The sequence below is a fragment of the Sapajus apella genome, unplaced genomic scaffold (genome assembly GCF_009761245.1).
Source record: "Sapajus apella isolate SASKATOON/1434 unplaced genomic scaffold, GSC_monkey_1.0 scaffold68, whole genome shotgun sequence".
NCBI classification, from domain to species: domain Eukaryota; kingdom Metazoa; phylum Chordata; class Mammalia; order Primates; family Cebidae; genus Sapajus; species Sapajus apella.
The window spans coordinates 5,786,642-5,807,997 of NW_022437008.1; the positions used below are offsets into that span (position 1 = coordinate 5,786,642).

General features: G+C 52.2%; 1 protein-coding gene across 10 annotated transcripts; it reads right to left on the reverse strand.

Annotated features, from left to right (window-relative positions):
- Positions 1–500: 500 nt before the first annotated feature.
- On the reverse strand, positions 501–20,153 carry CD22 (CD22 molecule). Of its 10 annotated transcripts, none has more exons than XM_032249026.1 (15): positions 20,027–20,103; positions 15,853–16,000; positions 14,995–15,375; positions 11,139–11,305; positions 10,970–11,108; positions 9,273–9,539; positions 8,861–9,124; positions 6,340–6,597; positions 5,871–6,134; positions 5,514–5,777; positions 3,202–3,298; positions 3,001–3,076; positions 2,409–2,527; positions 1,603–1,687; positions 970–1,296 (listed from the first exon to the last, which is right to left on the reverse strand). In XM_032249026.1, the coding sequence occupies exons 1-15, from the start codon at positions 20,066–20,068 to the stop codon at positions 1,165–1,167; spliced, it is 2,703 nt and encodes a 900-aa protein (XP_032104917.1). In that variant the 5' UTR covers positions 20,069–20,103; the 3' UTR covers positions 970–1,164. The 10 variants fall into 10 exon arrangements, with proteins under 10 accessions (XP_032104914.1, XP_032104917.1, XP_032104918.1 ...); XM_032249027.1 differs by having other exon boundaries at positions 14,995–15,369; positions 20,027–20,102; XM_032249023.1 differs by having other exon boundaries at positions 501–1,296; positions 10,970–11,305; positions 20,027–20,102.
- Positions 20,154–21,356: the final 1,203 nt, after the last annotated feature.

Sequence of the window (21,356 nt, forward strand, 5' to 3'; positions counted from 1 at the left end):
AAGACTTTCTCTGGCAGCTATGGGTTGTGCAAGAGCTGGGTAGCGTCACTTTCGAGAAGAGCTGTATTGAATTGGCTTCCCCTTTTCACATTCTTCGAGAAATGCAAATAAAGGATGGGGTTTGTTTCCTGGGGGACTTTTGGCTTCTGTGCTGGCTCCAGCCTATATGACGATGCCTCACTTCCTATCGGGGGCCACCTGCATGGTGGGCAGTGGCCTCTCCCTCTCCACTTTACAGATGGAGAAACCAAGGCTCAGGCAAGCTGGCAAGCCCTGCCAAGATCACCTGGCTAGTGAAGTCAAAAAATCAAGATTCAAGCTCTCATGCTTGTCTGCCTGCAAAGCCAGCATGCTTTTCCTAACAAGACGCCGGACTCTCCAATGGGCTGATTTGATCACTAAACTACCGTGACTCCATTCCCTTCCTCACCAGGCCCCATGAAGGCTTCCCCCTCTCCTCTTCCCCACTCTGACTCTACAGACTGAAAAGAGTTCACGGGTTCTTTGAAGTGGCATCTGAGCCATCTTTATTGTGAGCTCTGTCTCCAACGCATGTTTGTCCACACCGGTGTGTCCACGTCAAACCCAGAGTTCCCGGAGGCGAGGGGCCGCTGTGGCATACGCTCCCCATGCAATGCCTCGCTTCCAGAGGAGAAGCCAGGCCAGGACTGGGCCCCTTCCTACCTTAATTCTGTCCTTTTCTGGGCTTTCCCCCCAAGAGGCAGAAACTGGGCGTAAGATTCGTGAGTGGGGATGTCAGATCAGGGGTAGGAGGCCAAAGAGATGGAAGAGGGAAGGAAAAATATGACAGGCATATCCCAGAGGGACACAAGCAGCTGGGGTGGGGGGGGGGGGGGGGGGGGTCAGAGGGGCGGGTGGCAGCCAATGGGCGGGGGCTGGGCACAGGAAGGTGTGCATCTTGGGGCAGTTGTTTAGATGGGTTTCTGGGTAGCAAGGAGAGTAGAGGGTTGGGGTTACCCTCACCAGAAAGACTGGCTGAGCCAGGCACAGGGTTCTCCGCAGTGAGCATGTGTGAGTATGTGCGGGTGTGAATGTGTGTGTGTGTGCGCACGAAGGAGGAAGCCGTGTGGTGGCGTCTGGGGAAGCTCTGGGACTTCCCTGACCCCCGCTGCTCCTAGTGCCTCTGCCGCAGCCTGTCCAGTGTCAGTGCTTGAGGATCACGTAGTCCACGTTTTCCGGTGCCTGAGGCCGCTCCCCAACCCCAAACCGAATCAGCTCCGAGTAATGAATCCCCTCATCCTCTGGAAAATCTGGAACCACGTTCTCATAGTCGTCCTGAGAAAGCCGTGTGGTGGTCAGCCTGGCCCTGCTGCCCCCAGCGTCCCACCGCTGCTTTCCTCCGAATCCTCTCCTTCATTCCACCCAGGGGTCCAAAAGCCCAGGCGTCCTGGTGTTCGGAAACGGGCTGTGGCCGGCATCCAGGACCTGGAGGTGCCTGCCTGGCTCTCACCAGCTCTTCCAGAGCAACCGTCTCCAATACCCAACCTCTGCCATCACGGATGTCTACCTCAGTCCTTCCAAGTGGGACCCACTGCCAAGGCCAGGCCCGTCCCCAGCCTTCCACAGCCCCACCCTCCTTACCGCTTGCCGCTTCTGCAACACTGAATAAATGACCGAGTCATTGCGGTCTGGGGCAGGTCTCTGGATCTCTGAGGTCCCTGCATCTCTGAGAGAGAGGGCAGATGGACAACCACACATGAAGCATTTCTCATGAACTTTTCTGTCTCTCTCTCTCTTTTTTTCTTTTTCTTTTCTTTTTTTTTTTTTTTTTTTAAGGGGTTTTCCTTTTTTTCCCCGGCTGGAGTGCAATGGCGTGGTCACTGCAACCTCCGCCTCCTGGGTTCAAGTGATTCTCCTGCCTCAGCCTCCCGAGTAGCTGGGGTTACAGGCACCCGCCACCATGCCCAACTAATTTTTGTAGTTTTAGTAGAGACAGGGTTTCACCATTTTGGTCAGGCTGGTCTTGAACTCCTGACCTCCTGATCGTCCCACCTCAGCTTCCCAAAGTGTGGGATTACAGATGTGAGCCACTGCTCCCCCAATAGCACCCCAACGTCAGCCTCTTCTGTAAAACCTGCTGCCTCCCCAGCACCCAAAGCTCACAGTAGGAGCTCTTGCAAATGTATGTGGAGGGAGCAGGTGTGAGTGTGTATCACGAGGTCTTGACCTCCGTGATAAGGATGGACTGGGCGTGCGCGCTGCTGACTTGAAGGAGCAGGTCCACTTCCGGAGACTGGCCCTTACCCAGAGGCTTGTTATGGAGTGGGAATGAGGCGTGTATCGTGGTGCCTGGCATGGGCCTGGCACAAAGAGGGCAGGCAGGACAAGAGCTTTTCCTCTCACCTCCCCCCCAGGGTGCCAGGCCGCCCTCCCGGTACCCTCAGTACCCAGTTCGTGGTGTATCCATCTCAGGAAATTGCAGGGTGGCATAGCTAATGACATCTTCCATCATCGGATTGTAGCATCCCAGGGAGTGGGGACCTTCCGAGAGGGGGGCCCTTCTAACCTGGAAGGGAGGCGTGGGTGAAGTGCCAACCACCTGTCCCTCCACCCTCGTCCCCTTCCCTGTCCTTTGACAGCCCAGGTTTCCCCAGAGGACGTCTTACTCCCCTCCTTCACTTTGCTTCACAGTCTGCCCTGCATTCACCTTTCTCCCATCCTACTGTTTTTTTTTTTTTTTTTTTTTTGAGGCAGAGTCTGGCTCTGTCGCCCAGGCTGGAGTGCAGTGGCGATTCTGGCTCACTGCAGCCTCTGCCTCCCAGGTTCAAGCAATTCTCCTGCCTCAGCCTCCCGAGTAGCTGGAATTACAGGCATGCACCACCACACCCAGCTAATTTAAAAAATATTTTTAGTAGAGACAGGGTTTCACCATGTTGACCATGCTGGTCTCCAACTCCCAACCTCAGGTGATCTGCCTGCCACAGCCTCCCAAAGTGCTGGGGTTACAGGTGTGAGCCACTGTACCCAGCCCCATCCTACCTTTTTATTCCTCACAAAGAAGCTCTGGCCACTGGAATTCTCCTGAAGCCCCTGCTGGCTCTGTGTCCTCTCCCAGCTGAGAAATAAAGGGACATGTGTGCGGGTCAGGGACTCCACAGGCTGGAGGCTCCGAGATGGAGCAACTGGACACAGGCCTCTGCCAAGGGAGAGAGGAGGAGTTGGGCAGTGGCAGGAGCTCACCGTTGCTGGAGCTTGAACCCACAGATCCCCAGGATGAGGATGGCCAGGCAGGACCCAAGAAACAGGGCCACTTGCCTGCCGACGGTCTCTGGGCTATCTGGGTGGAGAAAGAAAGGAGAGACCTTAATCAGCTGAGGAGCCAGTTCTGCCTGGCAGCCTTTGCCTGGAAGGCATCCTGGACTTCTCTCTGCAGCCAGCCCCATCCTTCTCCCCTGCATGCATGCAAGAGGAGTGCAGAGGAAGAGGGCGACACCGACCCCTGCCTGCTCTGGGCCTCCTGTTAAGAGGAAGGCACTAATTCTGAGGAGCTGCTTTTCCCACAGACGCGGCACGCCCCAAGCCTGTGACCCACACCCGCACGAATGGATGCAGCTCTTCACGGCAGTGTGGCTGTGTGATCAGCTCCAAAAATGCCCCTGTCTTCCACCCAGCAATTCCACGTGGGAATGCATCTTGCAGCTGTCCTTGCAGGCATGCCCAAAACAAGAGGCTGCAGACCTTGGCCCTTAAGAGGGCACTGGGAGGAAAACGTATGCAACCTTCATACGAGAGGGCTCCATGGCCCTGGGAAAAAGAGGCGGGTCTCAGGCTGTCTGCAAAGGGGAGACCCAGGGAACAGTTTTTTATATGATGGGATGTGTCTGTGACATATCCAGTAATATGTTCCAGATGTTTTCCTTTGGTCTTCGGCTGTGCTGGTGATGGTTCCCTACATTGACTGATTGATTAAGACAGACTCTCACTCTGTTGCCCAGGCTGGAGTCCAGTGGCATGATCTCGGCTCACTGCAACCTCTGCCTCCCGGGTTCAAGCGATTCTCCTGCCTTAGCCTTCCAAGTAGCTGGGATTACAGGTGCACATCACCACGCCCAGCTAATTTTTATATCTTTAGTAGAGATGGGGTTTCGCCATATTAGCCAGGCTGGTCTTGAGCTCCTGGCCTCAAGTGATCCACCCGCCTCGGTCTCCCAAAGTGTTGGGATTACAGGCGTTGAGCCACTGCGCCCGGCCAGGTTCCCTAAATTTAAGGCCATATTTCCAATCATTAATCTGCAAAAGTATAATAAATTAATCAAATATGTTCTCTATGCTTCCAGACTCTTCTTTTTGTTATTGTTTTATTTTTAATGTATATATATTTTGGTATATTTTGTAGAGACCAGGTCTTGCTATGAGGTATGGGCTATGTTGTCCAGGCTGGTCTCAACCCCTGGGCTCAAGTGATCCTCCCACCTCTGCCCCTCAAAGTGTTGAGATTACAGGTGTGAGCCACCTTGCGCCGCCTGCAGACTTTAGGCACCCTGTGTATGCACAGATACAGAACAATGTCCAAGTGGTATTATTCCATGGAAAAAAGCAAAGAAAAGTCCTGGGCAAAGTGTGAGCTCTGCCTGGTCTGTGTCACGAGGAACGGTGTGTAGACACAGACCCCTGTATGTGAATTGTGCATGTGAAAAACACCCCCGGGGAAGGTGGGGCGATGTGTGCAGTGAGGACCTGTGGTTGGGATGAGTCCTCAGGGATCAAGAGTGAGCAGCATCTGTCTTTCCACTATTGACCCTTTCATGCTTACATTTTATATTTTTACCATTTGCTTATATGATCTGCTTTAAAATCTCCCAAGCCTACTACTCTGGAGGCCGAGGCAGGAGAACCACTTGAGCCCAGGGGGTCGAGGCAGGAGCTGAGATTGTGTCACTGCACACTACAGCCTGTGCAAAAGAGTGAGACCCTGTTTGGAAAAAAAAATCACTGACATCTTAAAGGATAAAAACAAGGAGCTGGGTGCGGTGGCTCACGTCTGTAATCCCAGCACTTTGGGAAGCCAAGGCAGGCGGATCACAAGGTCAGGAGTTCAAGATCAGCGTGGTCAATATGGTGAAACCCCGTCTCTACTAAAAGTACAAAACTTAGTTGGGCGTGGTGGCACATGCCTGCAATCCAGCTGCTCAGGAGGCTGAGGCAGGAGAATAGCTTGAACCCGGGAGGTGGAGGTTGCAGTGAGCCCAGATTGAGCTACTGTACTCCAGCCTGGGTGACAAGAGCGTGACTGTCTCAAAAAAAAAAAAAAAAGAAGCAGCAGAAGAAGAAAAAAGAAAGAAGAAGAGGAGAAGAAGAAGAAAAAAGAAGAGAAGGAGGAGGAGGAGAAAGAGAAGAAGGAGAAGGAAGAAGAAGAAGAGGAAGAAGAAAAAAAGGAAGAGAAGAGAAAAGAAGACAGAAGAAAGAAGGAGGAGGAGGAGGAGAAGGGGGGCGGGGAAGAAGAAGAAAGAAGAACCACCACCACCAAGAACAAGAGCAGGAAGAGGCCTTACAGTAGACAGTGAGGGTGCTGAGGGGCGAGTAGCCCTCGCCCACACTGTTGGTCCCCCGGCACCAGTAAGCACCCGAGTGCTCGACCTCCACTGGCTCCAATCTCAGCGTCTGGCCCGGGTAGTGGAAGGTTCGGTTATTCCGGTCAAACCAGGTGTAGTAGGAGACGGGAGGGTTGGCATCGCTCTCACAGGTCAGGGCTGCCCTCCTCCCTTCCATCACTCGGTTCCCTGGGCTCATGGACACACGCAGCCTCCGGGGTGCATCTGCACAGCGGGTGGGGGAAAAGGGGCAGGTTACCACCAGGCAGGTCGCCAGTCCCCTCTCTGCTCCACTCCCAACCTCCGGCCCCCACTCACACAGCACTTGGAGCGTGCAGGGCTCGGATGCTGTCTGTCCGATGGAGTTCTTCACCCAGCAGCTGTAACTCCCGGCATCTTCTGGGGAGATGGAGTCAAAGTTCAGCTCACTTTCTTCCCCCAGAAGTTTGCCATTTTTCTTCCAGAAGAACTGAACTTCTTTGGGGTGGCTGCTTGTGAAGCCACATTGGAGGCTGACTGAGTTCCCAGAGTAAATCTCGGAAGGGGGCTTGACTCTCCGGACCCACACGCCTCGGGGGGCATCTGGAGGGCAAGGGTCCCAAGCTGACCTCACCGTTCCTTGTCCCTCTTGCTGTCCCCAGGCCTCCCCTCCCCTTGGCCCCGAGGCCAGGCTCCTACCCCTCAATTTTGTCGAAGACACTGGCCCAGGCTCCAGCCTCGTCACCTTCCATCCCCATGTCCCAGCCAGGCTACCTCCCAGATCCCCCTGCCCAGCCCGGGGACTCACACTGGACATTCAGGGTGACCTGGGAAGCCCACGAGCACCAGTGGTTACAAGCTGCGCAGCTGACGACGTTGTTGTTCCAGGCAATGTTTTGGATCTTCAGCACCCCAGACAATGACGACTCATGGGTGCTACCGGTTTTCCATTCATACCAGGTAACGCCGGGGTTACTGGAATTGTAGTTACAGGAAAGGGTCACCGTATCTCCTTCTCGAATCGCCGTGGGGTTTTGAATCACTGTGGTCACCTCCTTGGGAGGATCTGGAAGAAAACTGGAGAGGTGAGTAAAGAAAAGCCAGTTGTCCTTAGTGTCCCTTCCCTCTTGCTTCCTCTTCTCCCGCTACCTGTCTCAGGCATCCACACAGGTCCTAAAGTAGTTGAAAGGAAGCTTGTGCTTCCTTTCTGCATCTGCGCGAGGACAGAAACCCTGCCCTGGCTCTCTGGCCTGGCTGTGGTTTGGTGCAGGGGTCCAGAGCACAGCACCTGGGCCAGATGGCTGCTGAGAGGTGCACCGGCATGAGCTTCAGGTCTCAGTTTATGCATCTGTCAAATGGGGTCCTGAGGCCGGGCATGGTGGATCATGCCTGTAATCCCAGCACTTTGGGAGGCCAAGGAGGGTGGATCACCTGAGGTCAGGAGTTCGAGACCAGCCTGGCCAACACAGCAAAACCTGTCTCTACTAAAAATTTTAAAAATTGGCTATGCATAGTGGTGCATATCTGTAGTTCTCACTACTCAGGAGGCTGAGGCAGGAGAATAGCTCGAACCTGGGAGGCAGAGGTTGCAGTGAGCCGAGATCGTGCCACTGCACTCCAGCCTGAGCAACAGAGCTAGACTCTCTCTCAAAAACAAAAGGCAGCAGGGGTTGGGTGGCAGGGTCGGGGGTGCCCTGAGAGTTCGGCGGGGGGGGCGGTCCTGAGAGCTGGGGGGGGTCCTGAGAGTTCCTAACCTCCTGGAATTGTTCCAAGGAGGAAATGAGATGGTGCCCTTAGAGGAGAGTGTGGTGTGGCAAACGTTGTACAGACACCGCTGCGGATGCTGTGGTCATGCATCCAGCTGTCTGAGATGCTCAGGATTTGGGCACCCGTGTCCCGTCAGCACATATGACATCTCAGGGTCAAGGATCAAATCTATGCATTCTCTTTGTCCTGTGCTCTACTCAGTGACGAGATCACTGTGTTAAACAGGGTCTCACAATGGAGGCGTAATGAGGCATGTTGCCCCAGTTCTCACCAAAAATTTCAAGGCCTCTTTTGAGACTCAGTCACTGCCTAGGGACACTAAGTCTCTGTGTCCCTCATGGAGTCCTGGTATCTCGCAGTTAATCATTCTTTTTTTTTTTTTTTTTTTTTAGAAGACAGTGTCTTACTCTTCTGTTCCCCAGGCTGGAGTGCAGTGGTGCCATCTCGGCTCACTGCAAATTCCACCTCCCGGGTTCAAGTGATTTTCCTGCCTTAGCCTCCCAAGTACCTGGGATTACAGGCGTCCTCCACCACATCCAGCTAATGTTTTATATTTTTAGTAGAGACAGGGTTTCGCCATTTTGGCCAGGCTTGTCTCTAACTCCTGACCTCAAGTGATCCACCCACCTCGGCCTCCCAAAGTTGCCTGGGATTACAGGCATGAGCCACCACAGCTAGCCAATTCATTCTTTTTTTTGAGACGGTCTCACTCAGTCACCAGGCTGTAGAGCAGCGGTGTGATCACTGGCTCACTGCAGCCTTGACCACCCCGTCTCAGATGATCCTCCCACCTTACCCTCCTGTGTAGCTGAGACTACAGGCATGCACGACCATGAGAGGCTAATTTTTTTGTAGAGATGAGGTTTTACCATGTTGCCCAAGCTGGACTCAAGCTCTTGGCCTCAAGTGATCCACCCGCCTCAGCCTCCTAAAGTGCTGGGATTGCAGGTGTGAGCCACCGCGCCACCGTGCCTGGCCCACATCTATAATCCCAGCCCCAGCATTTTTTTTTTTCTTTTCTTTTCTTTTCTTTTTTGTTTGAGACCCGGGTCTTGCTCTGTCACCCAGGCTGGAGTGCAGTAGCAGGAACATGGCTTACTGCAGCCTCACCCTCCTGGGCTCAAGCAATTCTCCCACCTTGGCGCACCCAGTAGCTGGGAGCACAGGCGCACACCACCACGCCCAGCTAATTTTTGCATTTTTTGTAGAGATGGTATCTCACTCTGTGTGACCCAGGCTGGTCTCAAACTCCTGCGCTCAAGCGACCCTCCTGCCTTCGCCTCCCAAAGAGCTGGGATTGCAGGTGTGAGCCACCGTGCCTGGCCTCATTCATTCAATAAGCATCTACTGAGCACCTTCCGTGAGCCGGGCCCTATGCTGGGAGCTGGGAACGCAGCTGTGAACAGCAACAAAGCCCCTACCCTGAGAAGCTGACATGTCAGGAGACCCTGGCTGCTCCTTACTCTTGACTGTAGGACCCGGGAATGCCTGCACCCCATCTGCCTTCCCCCTCCCTGTGTCCATCGTCTCTCCCTAGAACCAGACGCTGCATGGCTACTCACACTGGACGTCCAGCTCAGCTCCCGGGCCCCTCTGTCCAGCACCAAGAATGTTTTCTGCCACGCAGGAATAAGTCCCAGCGTGCCAGGGGAGGGCCTTGGTGATGCAGAATGTCCCCTCTGTCCTTCCTTGTACTTCTTTCCCATTGTGGTACCACGTGTAATTTGTTGGAGGAGGATTGGCCTGTGATGTGCAAAGAAACTTGACTTCATTTCCCTCCACAGCCGGTGACGGGGAGATCTGAACACTGGAAGGTTCTGGGGCATCTGGAAGAGGGGGCAGAGGCGAGTGGGGAGGTGAGGAGAGCACCCCCTCAGCCTGAGCATACGGTCCCGAGAGTCCCTGAGGCTCCCCTCTCCGGGTCCTCTCCTGCCAACTCCCTGCCTGGCCCACCCCCAGCTCCGAGGGGCTCACACTGCACTTGTAGGACCACTGGGTCTGACATTCCTGTGCCCACGTCATTGGTGGCCTGACAGCAGTACGTCCCATTCTGGTGCTTGGTCACTGCCGGCAGCGGTAGCCTGAGTGTGTTCTGTCCCTCCAACAGGGCCCCATCCTTGCGCCAGGATACAGTCCTGTAGTCCGGGTTGCTGCTGCTGACCTCGCAGGTCATGGTCACAGAGTCCCCCTCCCTCACCGTGAGTTCACTGGGAGTGACTTTGATCTTCAATTGTGGTCTGTCTGGAGAAGCAGAGGGACAGTCGGGGAGGGAGCGGGGAATTCTCAGAGGGCAGAAGGTGGGGAAAGGACTTTTATTCTGACAAAGCGGTGACCCAGGTCACGGTCTGGTCATGGCCTCCTAACTTGGCTTTCAGCTTCCCCCTCCCACTTCCTCTGCCTGCTGGTCTCCACCAGCAGCATGCAGGGTTTCTCACACCATGCACCAGACCTCGCCAGTCCTGCGGGAAGCCACAAGTGGGTTCCACGTGTTGCATAGAATCCCAAACCCTCACTGCAGCCCTTGGGATCCAGAGTCCCGCTCCATCTCCTGCCTCCTGTCCTGCCATGTGACCCTCAGCCTCTGAGATCCTCCCACTCCCAGCTCCTGCCTCCAGCCTTTGAACATGCTCTTCTCTTCCTCTGAAGTCCTCCTCTCGAAAGAAAATATTCGCCAGCTTCAGCCCCTCCCTCTGTTCTAATCAGCTTAAGTGCTCACCTTCTTAAAGAGATCTCTCTCCATCACTCCCCTCTCCCGGCCTTATTTTTTTCCTGATACGCACATCTTCCTACAACAGTGTTGTATCTTTCTTTGTTAACATTGCTTTGCTCCATATTCTAATGTCTTGGCTCGTGCTCTGTATTTCTTTGTTAATCCATTTGTTGTCCATCTCTTTCACTGCAGTGCCGGCTCCAGCTCCGTGTGGGGCAAGAGCTTTGCTCACTGCTGCACCCTGCCTCCTGCCCTGTGCGCCCCCCCCCCACAGCTGGCAGCCCTAACAAGGCCTGGAACCTAGCAGATTTGTGATACATGTTTATTGAATGAATGAGGCACAAAATAAAAAATCCCCCCCAAGAGGGAAACAAAAAGACCTAACCAGATAATCCCCAAATCATGTCTCTGCTTGAGGATGGACCGTTTTTGTTTTGTTTTGTTTTGTTTTTTTGAGATGGAGTCTGGCCCTGTCGCCCAGGCTGGAGTGCAGTGACTGGTGAGATCTCGGGTCACTGCAACCTCTGCCTCCTGGGTTCAAGTGATTCTCCTGCCTCAGCCTCCCGAGTAGCTGAGACTACCGGCACACGCCATCACGCCTTGCCAATTTTTTGCATTTTTAGTAGAGATGGGGTTTCACCGTGTTAGCCAGGATGGTCTCGATCTCCTGACCTCATGATCCACCTGCCTCTGCCTCCCAAAGTGCTAGGATTACAGGTGTGAGACACCACGCCTGGCCAAGGATGGACCGTTTTATTCTGTTAAGCTAAATGGAATGGATTTCCCAAAACCCCAGGGCTGACAAGATGGGTGGTGCCAGAGGGAGGTCAGTGTGACCGGGGCTCGAGGACGCCCCTGTCTGTGCAGGCTTCCCAGTGCCCTGGGTGCATGCCCCCTGCGGGGGCTGGGGAGAAGGTGCCAAAGACCTGGCCCTTCCCATAGGAGCGTCGGGGAGACTCACGCTTCACATTCAGCTGCACTGTGTCTTCGGAGAGGACCTTCCCTTCCACATCTTGGAGCTGGCAGGTCACATTCTTCCCGTGGTGACTCCACTGCGTCTTGAACTTGAGCTCGCTCCGGGTGAAGAGAGACTCAGGGACCTTGCTCCAGGTGAAGACAGACTCAGGGACCACGGAGGTCGGGGTGACAACAGCCTGTGCCATTGAATCCCCCTCCAGGAACCACTGCAATCGGATCTGATACCCATGGCAGGAGAAATTCAGCAAGCAGGTCAGCGTGATTTCCTGGGATTCTTGAATTTCTGGAGGGAGCTGGATATGAGGTGGAAAAGGCCTTTCTGCAAAAGAACAGAGCCCATGCTGGAGCCTGGGGGACTAAGGACGTGAGTGTACACCTGGCTTTAGATGTCCTATCCCAGGTCACCCCTCAGGAACCCCTTGCCACTTCATTCCACCTCTCTCCAGTCCTGCTTTGTTTTTTTGGGGGGTGGGGGATGAAATCTCCCTGTGTCACCCAGGCTGGAGTGCAGTGGCGAGATCTCAGCTTGCTGCAACATCCCCCTCCCCAATTCAAGTGATCCCCCTGCCTCAGCCTCCCAAGTAGCTGGGATTACAGGCACCCACCACCATGCCCAGCTAATTTTTTGTATTTTTAGAAGAGACAGGATTTCACCACGTTGGCCAGGCTAGTCTTGAAGTCCTGACCTCAGTGATCCTTCTGCCTTGGCCTCCCAAAGCCCTGGGATTACAGGTGTAAGCCACCACGCCGGGCCTCTTTTTTTTCTTTAGAGACAGGGTCTTGCTCTGTCACCCAGGCTGGAGTGCAGTGGCACAGTCTTAGCTCACTGCAGCCTCGACCTCCTGGGCTCAAGCAATCCTCTCACCTCAGTCCCCTGAGTAACTGGGACTACAGGCATGTGCCACCACACCTAGCTAGTTTTTAAAATTTGTTGTAGAGATAGGGTCTTGCCATGTTACCCAAGCTGGTCTCAAACTCCTGGGCTCAAGTGATCCTCCGACCTCAGCCTCCCAAAGTGCAGGGCTTACAGGCGGGAACTGCTGCACCCAGCCTAGACCTGCTGTTCTCCACTTTGAATCACTTTTGCTCACCTGAAATCCTCTCTGAAAGGCCTTGACCACACTAAACGTCCTTGGGAATTGTGATCTATAATTCTTTCATTCTCATTGCTGGATGTGTGCTTTCTGAATGATGCAAGGTTGTACTCCCACCACCTCTAAGTGTATTTTACCAGTTTAGTTCATGTGCTTTTCGGCTTTGACAACCTTGTGTTGTTTTCCTGGCTTCATTCAGTATTGGAGCCATCCAAGCGCGGCATTCCTTTAGTGGGGTGGTGGGTCTGTGTGCAGCCAGCCTCAGCTTTCCCCCAGGCTGAACCACTCGCTTCAAACAGCGGGGTCTGAAGCTGCATCACTCACCCCAAATTTAAGGCTGCTCAGAACTACGCATCCAGGAAACAGGATGTGGAACAGAGTAAGCACACTCCTAGGGCAGAGACCCCACACCTGTGTCTGATGGGTCAAATTTGCCCCTACATGTGCAGTGCAATAACTGAGCCTGTGTTATAAAAAATTTAAGACGTTCATTTTAATTCTTTTCTTTTCTCTTTGTCTTTTCCTTCCTCCATGCATGATTAGTTGCATTTGGTCATTTCAGTAGCAGGTAACCATTAATTCACTAATAATTGATTAACTTATATCCTCACCTCCTGGGGGCAGTCTGCAAGATAAATGAACTTGTCTTTCTTTCAAAGAACAGTGATCCTTAGGTCTCACAGACCTCCTTGATGACATGCAGAAATTTAATGAGCCGAGGCCAGGTGCAGTGGCTCACGCCTGTAATTCCAGCACTTTGGGAGGCCGAGGCGGGTGGATCACAAGGTCAGGAGTTCAAGACCAGCCTGGCCAACATGGTGAAACCCCGTCTCTACTAAAAATACAAAAATTAGCTGGGTGTGGTGGCGGGTGCCATAGTCCCAGCTACTCGGGAGGCTGAGGCAGAAGAATCGCTTGAACCTGGGAGGCGGAGGTTGCGGTAAGCTGAGATCACGCCACTGCACTCCAGCCTGGGCGACAAGAGCAGGACTCAGTCTCAAAAAAAAACCAAAACAGAAGGCCGGGCGCGGTGGCTCAAGCCTGTAATCCCAGCACTTTGGGAGGCCGAGGCGGGTGGATCACAAGGTCAAGAGATCGAGGCCATCCTGGTCAACATGGTGAAACCCCGTCTCTACTAAAAATACAAAAAACATTAGCTGGGCATGGTGGCGCATGCCTGTAATCCCAGCTACTCAGGAGGTTGAGGCAGGAGAATTGCCTGAACCCAGGAGGCGGAGGTTGCGGTGAGCCGAGATCGCGCCATTGCACTCCAGCCTGGGTAACAAGGGCGAAACTCCGTCTCAAAAAAAAAAAAAAAAAACAAAAAAAAAACAAAACAGAAAAAAGAAATTTGATGAGCCGAGGGGCACAACAGCTTTGATGATCGGGATGTCATACCTGCACACCTACTTTACTCATAAAAGCCCCCAGTAATGCTCAAAGTCAGGTTAGATTTGAGAGTTTCCCTCATCCCTCCCCTCGCTTTGGCTAAATTAAAGAAACCTTTTCTGAGCTTCTAAGCACTGATGTGTCAGTGTTTGGCTGACTACGCATCGGGAGCTAAAAACTGGCCTTTTGGGTTTCACAACAGTATCATCTAGCCTTGAAGAGCTCATGGGAACGTGCCATGAACATTAACACGTGGAGAGATCTCACTGGAAAATCTGGATTTCCATCGTCTCTTGAAAAATCAGAAGATCTGGCCGGGTTCAGTGGCTCACACCTGTAATCCCAATGCTTTAGGAGGCTGAAGCAGGAGGATTGCTTGAGGCCTGGGCAACATAGCAAGACCCATTTCTACAACAAATTAAAAAGTTAGCCAGGCATGGTGGCATGTACCTGTGATCTCAGTTGCTCTGGAGGCTGAGATGGGAAGATCGCTTGAGCCCAGGAGATCAAGGCTACAGTGAGCTGAGATAGCGCCACTGCACTTCAGCCTGGGCGACAACAGAGCAAGACCCTGTCTCATAAAAAGGGAAGGGAGGCCAGGCGCGATGACTCATGCCTGTAATCCCAGCACTTTGGGAGGCTGAGGAGGGTGGATCACCTGAGGTTGGGAGTTTGAGACCAGACTGACCAACATGGAGAAACCCGTCTCTACTAAAAATACAAAATTAGCTGGGCATGGTAGTGCATGCTTATAATCCCAGCTACTTGGGAGGCTGAGGCAGGAGAATCGCTTGAACCCGGTAGGTAGAGGTTGCAGTGAGCTGAGATCAGGCCATTGAACTACAGCCTGGGCAATAAGAGTAAAACTTGATCTCAAAAAAAAAAAAAAAAAAAAAAAAAGGAAGGGGAAGGGGAAAAGAAGAGAAAAAAAGTAAAATGAGCATCTTGTGATTGTTATAAGGTAGGCTCAGTTACGGGATTGCACGCGTAGGGGTGGATTTGACCCATCAAATAGGTCTGGAGCTGAGGGAGAGTGGTCACTCATTTTCATACTAGGTTTCCTTGGTGGGCAGCTCTGAGCAGCCCTATGTTTGGGGTGAGCGATGCAGCTTCAGACCCCGCTGTCTGAAGGGGGTGGTCCAGCCTGGGGAAGAACCGAGGCTGGCTGCACACAGACCCACCCCACTAAAGGAATGTGGTGCTTGGATGACTCCAACACTAAGGCCAAACACAAGTTTGTCACCAAAGCTGAAAACTACATGGTGAGAAAGAAAGAGAGAAAGATCGGAAGATCCGACAACCTTAGAATCCAGGTCCCAGAAGGGCAGGAGCTGTGGGTGAGGTGGGACGCCTGAGGTCCCACAGCTCCGTCTAGTGCTGCCACCTCGCCATCGCCACCCGCCAGCGTCCCCTGCCTGAGCTCTGCAGGCAGCTCAGTTTGTGAGCTCTGTGCCAAGAGTCAGGTATTTCCTGCCCCCAGCTCGCCCCTACCCAGAGCAGAGGACCCACTTCCTGAAGGCCTTACCAGAGACACTGAGGTGTGTTCTTCCCATCCATTTACTTTTCTGGGATTCCATCCTCAGCCCCAGCGGACCACTGTCATTGACGTATACTGGGTTGATTCTCAGTGTGCAGTTGTTCTTGTTGTGCCCCAGGAATTGCACCCTTTGTTCAGAGGGAAACCTTCCGTCCTCTTTGTTTTCATAGAGTCTGGTCCCCTCGAAGCTCTTGGTTTTGTCATTATACTCAGGATTGTGGAACAGAGTGAATCTTTTCAGAGCATCACCGGAATCTGGGATTCTGTAGATGCAGGGGACCCAGACGCAGGCCCCCTCCCAGGCGTAGAGGGCTTCAGGGTGCTGAAGTCTCCAGTCGCTTGAGGCAGAGAAAGCCAAGTGTTCTGGAATTCACCACAGTGATCAGAAAGCATTATTGAGGGGGCATGAGAGCCTTCTTTTAAAAACTATTCTTTATTTTTAAATTTGTTTAATTTTTTATTCTTTTTAGAGATGGGAGGGTCTTGCTATGTTGCCCAGGCTGGTCTTGAACTCCTGACTTCCAGTGATCCTCCCGCCTCAGCCTCACAAAGCGCTGGGGTCACAGGCAAGAGCCACCACACCCAGACGAGACCTTTCAAAAGACTACAGAATTCCCTCTGAAGATAGTGGGAGAGATACAGGGAGTCACAAAGACAGCAGGATGCAAAGAGAGAAATGTATGTATATATGGGAAAGGTACATATTTGTATGTACATTTGTAATCTATACACACTGGCCACCCCACCCTACCCTATGTTGACGCCTCTCAGCCCAGGTCTTTCCTCCTCCTCCAGTGCCCACTGACATCCCAGAACCCCAGTACCAGCCCAGGCCACAGTCCTTACCCAGGAGCAGGAGCCAGGGGCCGAGGAGATGCATGGTGTCGTGTCTGGGTAGAAGCCTGAGCAGGGGAGAGTTTGTCTTTGAGCCGTCTGGTGGCTTACTTCTTCCACATGGCTTTTCTTGCGCACCCACTGAGTTCTGACCCTTCCCCTGGCTCCGGGAGGACCCGGTCTGATTGCATTGTGGGGATATGGCATTTGGGATCCTCACAGAGTTCTTTCGTTTTTGTTTTTTTTTTTTTTCTTTGAGACAGAGTCTCACTTTGTCACGCAGGCTGGAGTGCAGTGGTGCGATCTCAGCTCACAGCAAGCTCTGCTTCCCAGGCTCAAGTGTTCCTCTGGCCTCAGCCCCTCAAGTAGCCGGGTAAAGGCAGGTGCCACCACGCCCAACTAATTTTTGTATTTTTAGTAGAGATGGGGTTTCACCATGTTGGCCAGGCTGGTCTTGAACTCCAGACCTCGTGAACCACCTGCCTCAGCCTCTCAAAGTGCTGGAACTACAGGTGTGAGCCCCTACTCCCAGCCCAGAGTTTTTTCTCCTTCAGCCTGAGAGCTCCATGGGGGCAGTCTCTCTCTCTTTTCAGAACTCCTTCCTTTCTTCCTTCATTCCTCCCTTGCTTCCTTTTTTCCATCCATTCATTTACCCATCTCTAATTTTATAAGCTTCCTACCCAGGTCTCAGGCTTTGAGTGGCACCAGACCACTGTGTGCCTCAAATGTCAGGCCCTGGATAACACGGAGCTCTCCCTGGTGCTGCTCATCAAGGATTATACTCAGGGACAGATATGGTCAAAATTTGGTTTGAAAGATCAGGTAAAAGAGAATTCTAAAACCAGTAACAAAGTATGGGTTAGCTGGGCACAGCGGCTTATGCCTGTAATCCCAATACTTTGGGAGGCCGAGACAGGCATATCACTCGGGGTCGGGACTTCGAGAGCAGCCTGGCCAACATGGTGAATCACCATCTTTTTTTTTTGTTTTTTTGAGACCGAGTTTCACTCTTGTTGCCCAGGCTGGAGTGCAATGGTACAATCTCAGCTCAGCCCGACCTCCGCCTTCAGGGTTCAAATGACTCTCCTGCCTCAGCCTCCCGAGTAGCTGGGATTACAGGCATGCACCACCATGCCTGGCTAATTTTGTGTTTTTAGTAGAGATGGGGTTTCTCCATGTTTATCAGGCTGGTCTTGAACTCCCAACCTCAGGTGGTCCGCCCGCTTCGGCCTCCCAGAGTGCTGGGTTTACAGGTGTGAGCTACCGCACTCAGCCTGAAACCCCATCTTTACCAAAAATACAAAAAAAAAAAAAATCAGCCAGGCATGGTGGCACACACCTGTAATCTCAGCTACCCAGGAGGCTGAGGCAGGAGAATCGCTTGAACCCAGGAGGTGGAGGTTGCAGTGAGCCGAGATCTCAGCACTGTACTCCAGCCTGGGTGACAGGGCAAGACCCTGTCTCAAAAACAGCAACAACAACAAACCCCAAAACACACAAAAAACAAAGTATGACACCAGAAGAACATTTTGAGGGGTCTGGAAGGTCTCAGGAGAATGTGGTCCAAAGGTCCCCGTCAGATGCCCCACAGGCCAGGTAGGAAACATAAATCAACCAGGTAGTGACAAAAGCTGTGCCTTCTCTAAAGGTGGTGGCTGTCTCAGTTCCAGCCAGTCATTGCCAGACAGAACCTGACTGAGCTCACACTGTCTGATCTTCCACTGTTTTAAGAGAAGGAGCCAAACTTCTATGTGGAATGTCCTACTTCAGAAGAAAAATAGACCAGGAGAGGATTACTTGAAGTCAGGAGTTTGAGACCAGCCTGGGCAACATAACAAGACCTCATGTCTACAAAAAAATTTAAAAACTAGCCAGGCATGGTGGCACACACCTGCAGTCTCAGCTAATCAAGAGGCTGAGGTGGGAAGATCATTTGAGCCCAGGAAGTCAAGCCCGTGGTGATCTCCCCACTTCACTCCAGCCTGGGCAGCAGAGCGAGACCCCATCTCAAAAAAAATAAAAATAAATAAACTAAAAATATACAGAGCTGGTGCAACAAAACCTGTCTGGGGGTTAGGTTTTGCAACTGCTGCCCATCTCTCTCTTCCTCTATGCAATGAACGTGTCCTCTACCATCCCTGACCTCTGCACAGATATATATTTACATAGAGTTAAATTTAAGTCCCAATTTACATGATCGTGGCCCTCTGTGCTGGCCCCCTGGGACCCCGAAGGATGTGACAGCAGAGTGTGTCTCCGGTCTCAGCACCAACCCAAGCCCCGCCCACTCACCCGCCAATGTTTCCCAGGCATCAGTGTTCCCCTTTCTGTCTGTTTATCTCCTCTGGCCACATGGCTCATGCCGAGGGCTGCTGGGGGTCCAGTCATGGGCGTGGGGAATGCTAAGCTGCTTGCCAACAGCAGGAAGGGGGTCTGGCCTGGTCTGAGCATGAATTCAGGGTGCAGGGTCTGAAGCTGAGGCAGATTCCCCAGGCAGAGCTGACATCAGCCCTGCAGATGCTCATAATGTCACATGCAAAAAGCGTCTTCAAGGTCACATTCACTTGAGAAAAGCAGGGTTAAAGAGTTAAGTAAGATTTTTTTTTTTTTTGAGAGTCTCATTCTGTTACCCAGGCTGGAGTGCAGTGGCATGATCTCAGCTCACTGCAACCTCTGCCGGGTTCAAGTGATTCTCCTGCCTCAGCCTCCTGAGTAGCTGGGACTGTAGGCATGTGCCACCACTCCCATATGATTTTTTGTCTGTTTGTTTTACTAAAGATGGAGTTTCACCATGTTGGCCAGGCTGGTTTCAAACTCCTGACCTCAGATGATTCACGCAACTTGGCCTCCGAAAGTGTAGGGATCACAGGCATGAGCTGCCGTGCCTGGCATAAGTTAGATTCCTTACTGCAGGACTTTAAAAACCTTTTAGTAAACTCTATCTACACCATTAATCTCTAGACATGGGGACTAGAGTATAGTATAACAGATTGTCCACACTTCTTTAGCCATGGGATCTATTTTACATGTTGTATAAAAAACTTTGCAGGGTTGCAGGGCCAGTGCTCTTTGAAATCCCCTCAAGGTTCCCTAAGGGGTGACAAGGGAACCTGTGGCAAGGACTAGACTCCATTCCATGCAGCGGAGACTTGCCTCCAGGAGCTGGGCCATTGTGCCTGCTCTGCCAGCACCCTCTAGCCACACCCTCCTCTGGGCTGGGCTGGAGTATCCCAGCAGGCCTGGGAGATGGGTGCCTCCAGAGCAGGACTGTGTGCTGCCTCAAGGAGCTCCAGGAGTCTCTGGAGCACAGGAGTAGGGCCCCAGGCCCACGAATTGGAAGGCTGAATATTGAGAGCAAATTCTGACGTCTGTGATATATCATATTGTTTGCTGAGGGCGGCGGCAAGGAAAACCTAGTCAGCCCCCTAAAGTAGAAAACTGCTTAAGACATTCTAAAACAGTAACCAATATGAATATGTCCCACACCAGATGAATTAGTTCTTTGAACACAGGATATGTGACTCTTTCCTTTATTCCCTTGTAAAGAGTACACTCTAGTTTATCTTTAACCTATGGTGAACATACACTAGCTGCCTGGTTAGTTTATCTTTACCCTATGAAAGAGCACAGAGCATCCGCTTGTTAAACTTGTCACTGGAACGTAAAGAATAAATACGTGGGTCAGTCTGCTCTGGGCTGTCCGCTGAGAATGCTGTAAGTCCCCTGATGTCTCACCTTTGCTTTCTATCTCTGTGTGTCTGTTTCTTAATTCCTGCAGCGCCACCTGGGTTGGGGTCTCCACAGCCAAGCTGGTCTCGGCAGCTGAGGGTGGGGAGGAGGTTAGGGAGAGCAGTCATTATGCACAGAGGCTCAAGACAGGGCCATGCTGTCCAGACCTTCTTAGCCCTGCCTTGTTGAGGGCCTTGCAGAATCTTGGGGCCGGCCTCCCTGGCCCCATTCTTCCCTCCTGGGCATCCAATAACTTACCCTACTCTCGGAAAACTCACCAGGCCTGGCGGGGTGGACACTCAGGGCAGGGGTCTGTCTACAACCTGTTGTAACACAGGTAAGAGAGAGCCAAGGAGATCCCCGCTGTGTTCCCAGCTCTGGGAGGTATGCCTGGCCCATCGGCTGTTCCATAATAACTTGCTTGTCAAATGCAAAATAAAAGCAAAATGGTTTTTACCTGTTTCCACGTGTCTTCCCTCTTCAGGGATGCTGGCAGCATCTGAGAGTGAAAGGAGAAGTACAGTTAAGTCTCTGGTCAGAGAAGTTTACCTTCCGTGGCCACACCCCCTGCTTCTCTGTGGCTCTGCGGGGGACCAAGCAGCATCGTGACCTGGGGAGTGGGGAAGAGACGATGGAGGGGATGCGGGCTTGGAGTCAGACTGGAAGACTAAAATATCTACGGACAGTTATTCCTTTCTGTGCATGGGTTTGCAATATCAGATCAGAACAGGCTCCTCCACAACTCCCCCTTTGCCCAGCTCTCAGGAAATGTGAATGACTCACGCCAAGCAGGACTGCCAGCTCACTGAAAAAGGCACAGGCCCCCCGAAAGTATTTGTAATTTAGTGACACCATCCAGTTACTACACTTCCACTACTTTCCATCAGAGGCATAAATGATGGGGAATCTGACCACCTGCGCTGAAGCTTCAGCAGCCCCCCAAGGGCTGAGGGAGGAGCACACAGATATCGAGAAGGAAACAGATATCTTGGCCAGGTGCGGTGGCTCACGCCTGTAATCCCAGCACTTTGGGAGGCCGAGGTGGGTGGATCACATGAGGTCAGGAGCTCGAGACCATCCTGGCCAACATGGTAAACCCCGTCTCTACTAAAAATACAAAAAATTAGCTGGGTATACTGGTGGGCACCTGTAATCCCAGCTGCTCTGGAGGCTGAGGCAGGACAATTGCTTCAACCTGGGAGTCAGAGGTTGCAGTAAGCCAAGATCACGCCACTGCACTCCAGCCTGGCGACAGAAGGAGACTCTGTCTTAAAAAATAATAATAAATATTATTTGATAATAAAAAGGAATGAGGTACTGATAGGTGCTATAACATGGATGAACTTTTTATTTATTTATTTTTTGAGATAGAGTTTCACTCTTGTTGCCCAGGCTGGAGTGCAGTAGCATGATCTTGGCTCACTGCAACCTCTGCCTCCTGGGTTCAAGCGATTCTCCTGCCTCAACCTCCTGAGTAACTGGGATTACAGGTGCACACCACCACATTCAGCTAATTTTTCATATTGTTAGTAGAGACAGGGTTTTACCATGTTGGCCAGGCTGGTCCTGAACTCCTGACCTCAGGGGATCCACCCACCTTGGCCTCCCAAAGTGCTGGGATTACAGGTGTGAGCCACCATGCCCAGCAACCAATGAACTTTGAAAACATTAAGTGAAAGAAGCCAGTCACAAAATGTTACATATTGTGTTACATATTCCATTCATATGAAATAGTCAGAAAAGGCAAATCTGTGGAGACAGAAGTAGATGTAGTGGTTGCATAGGGC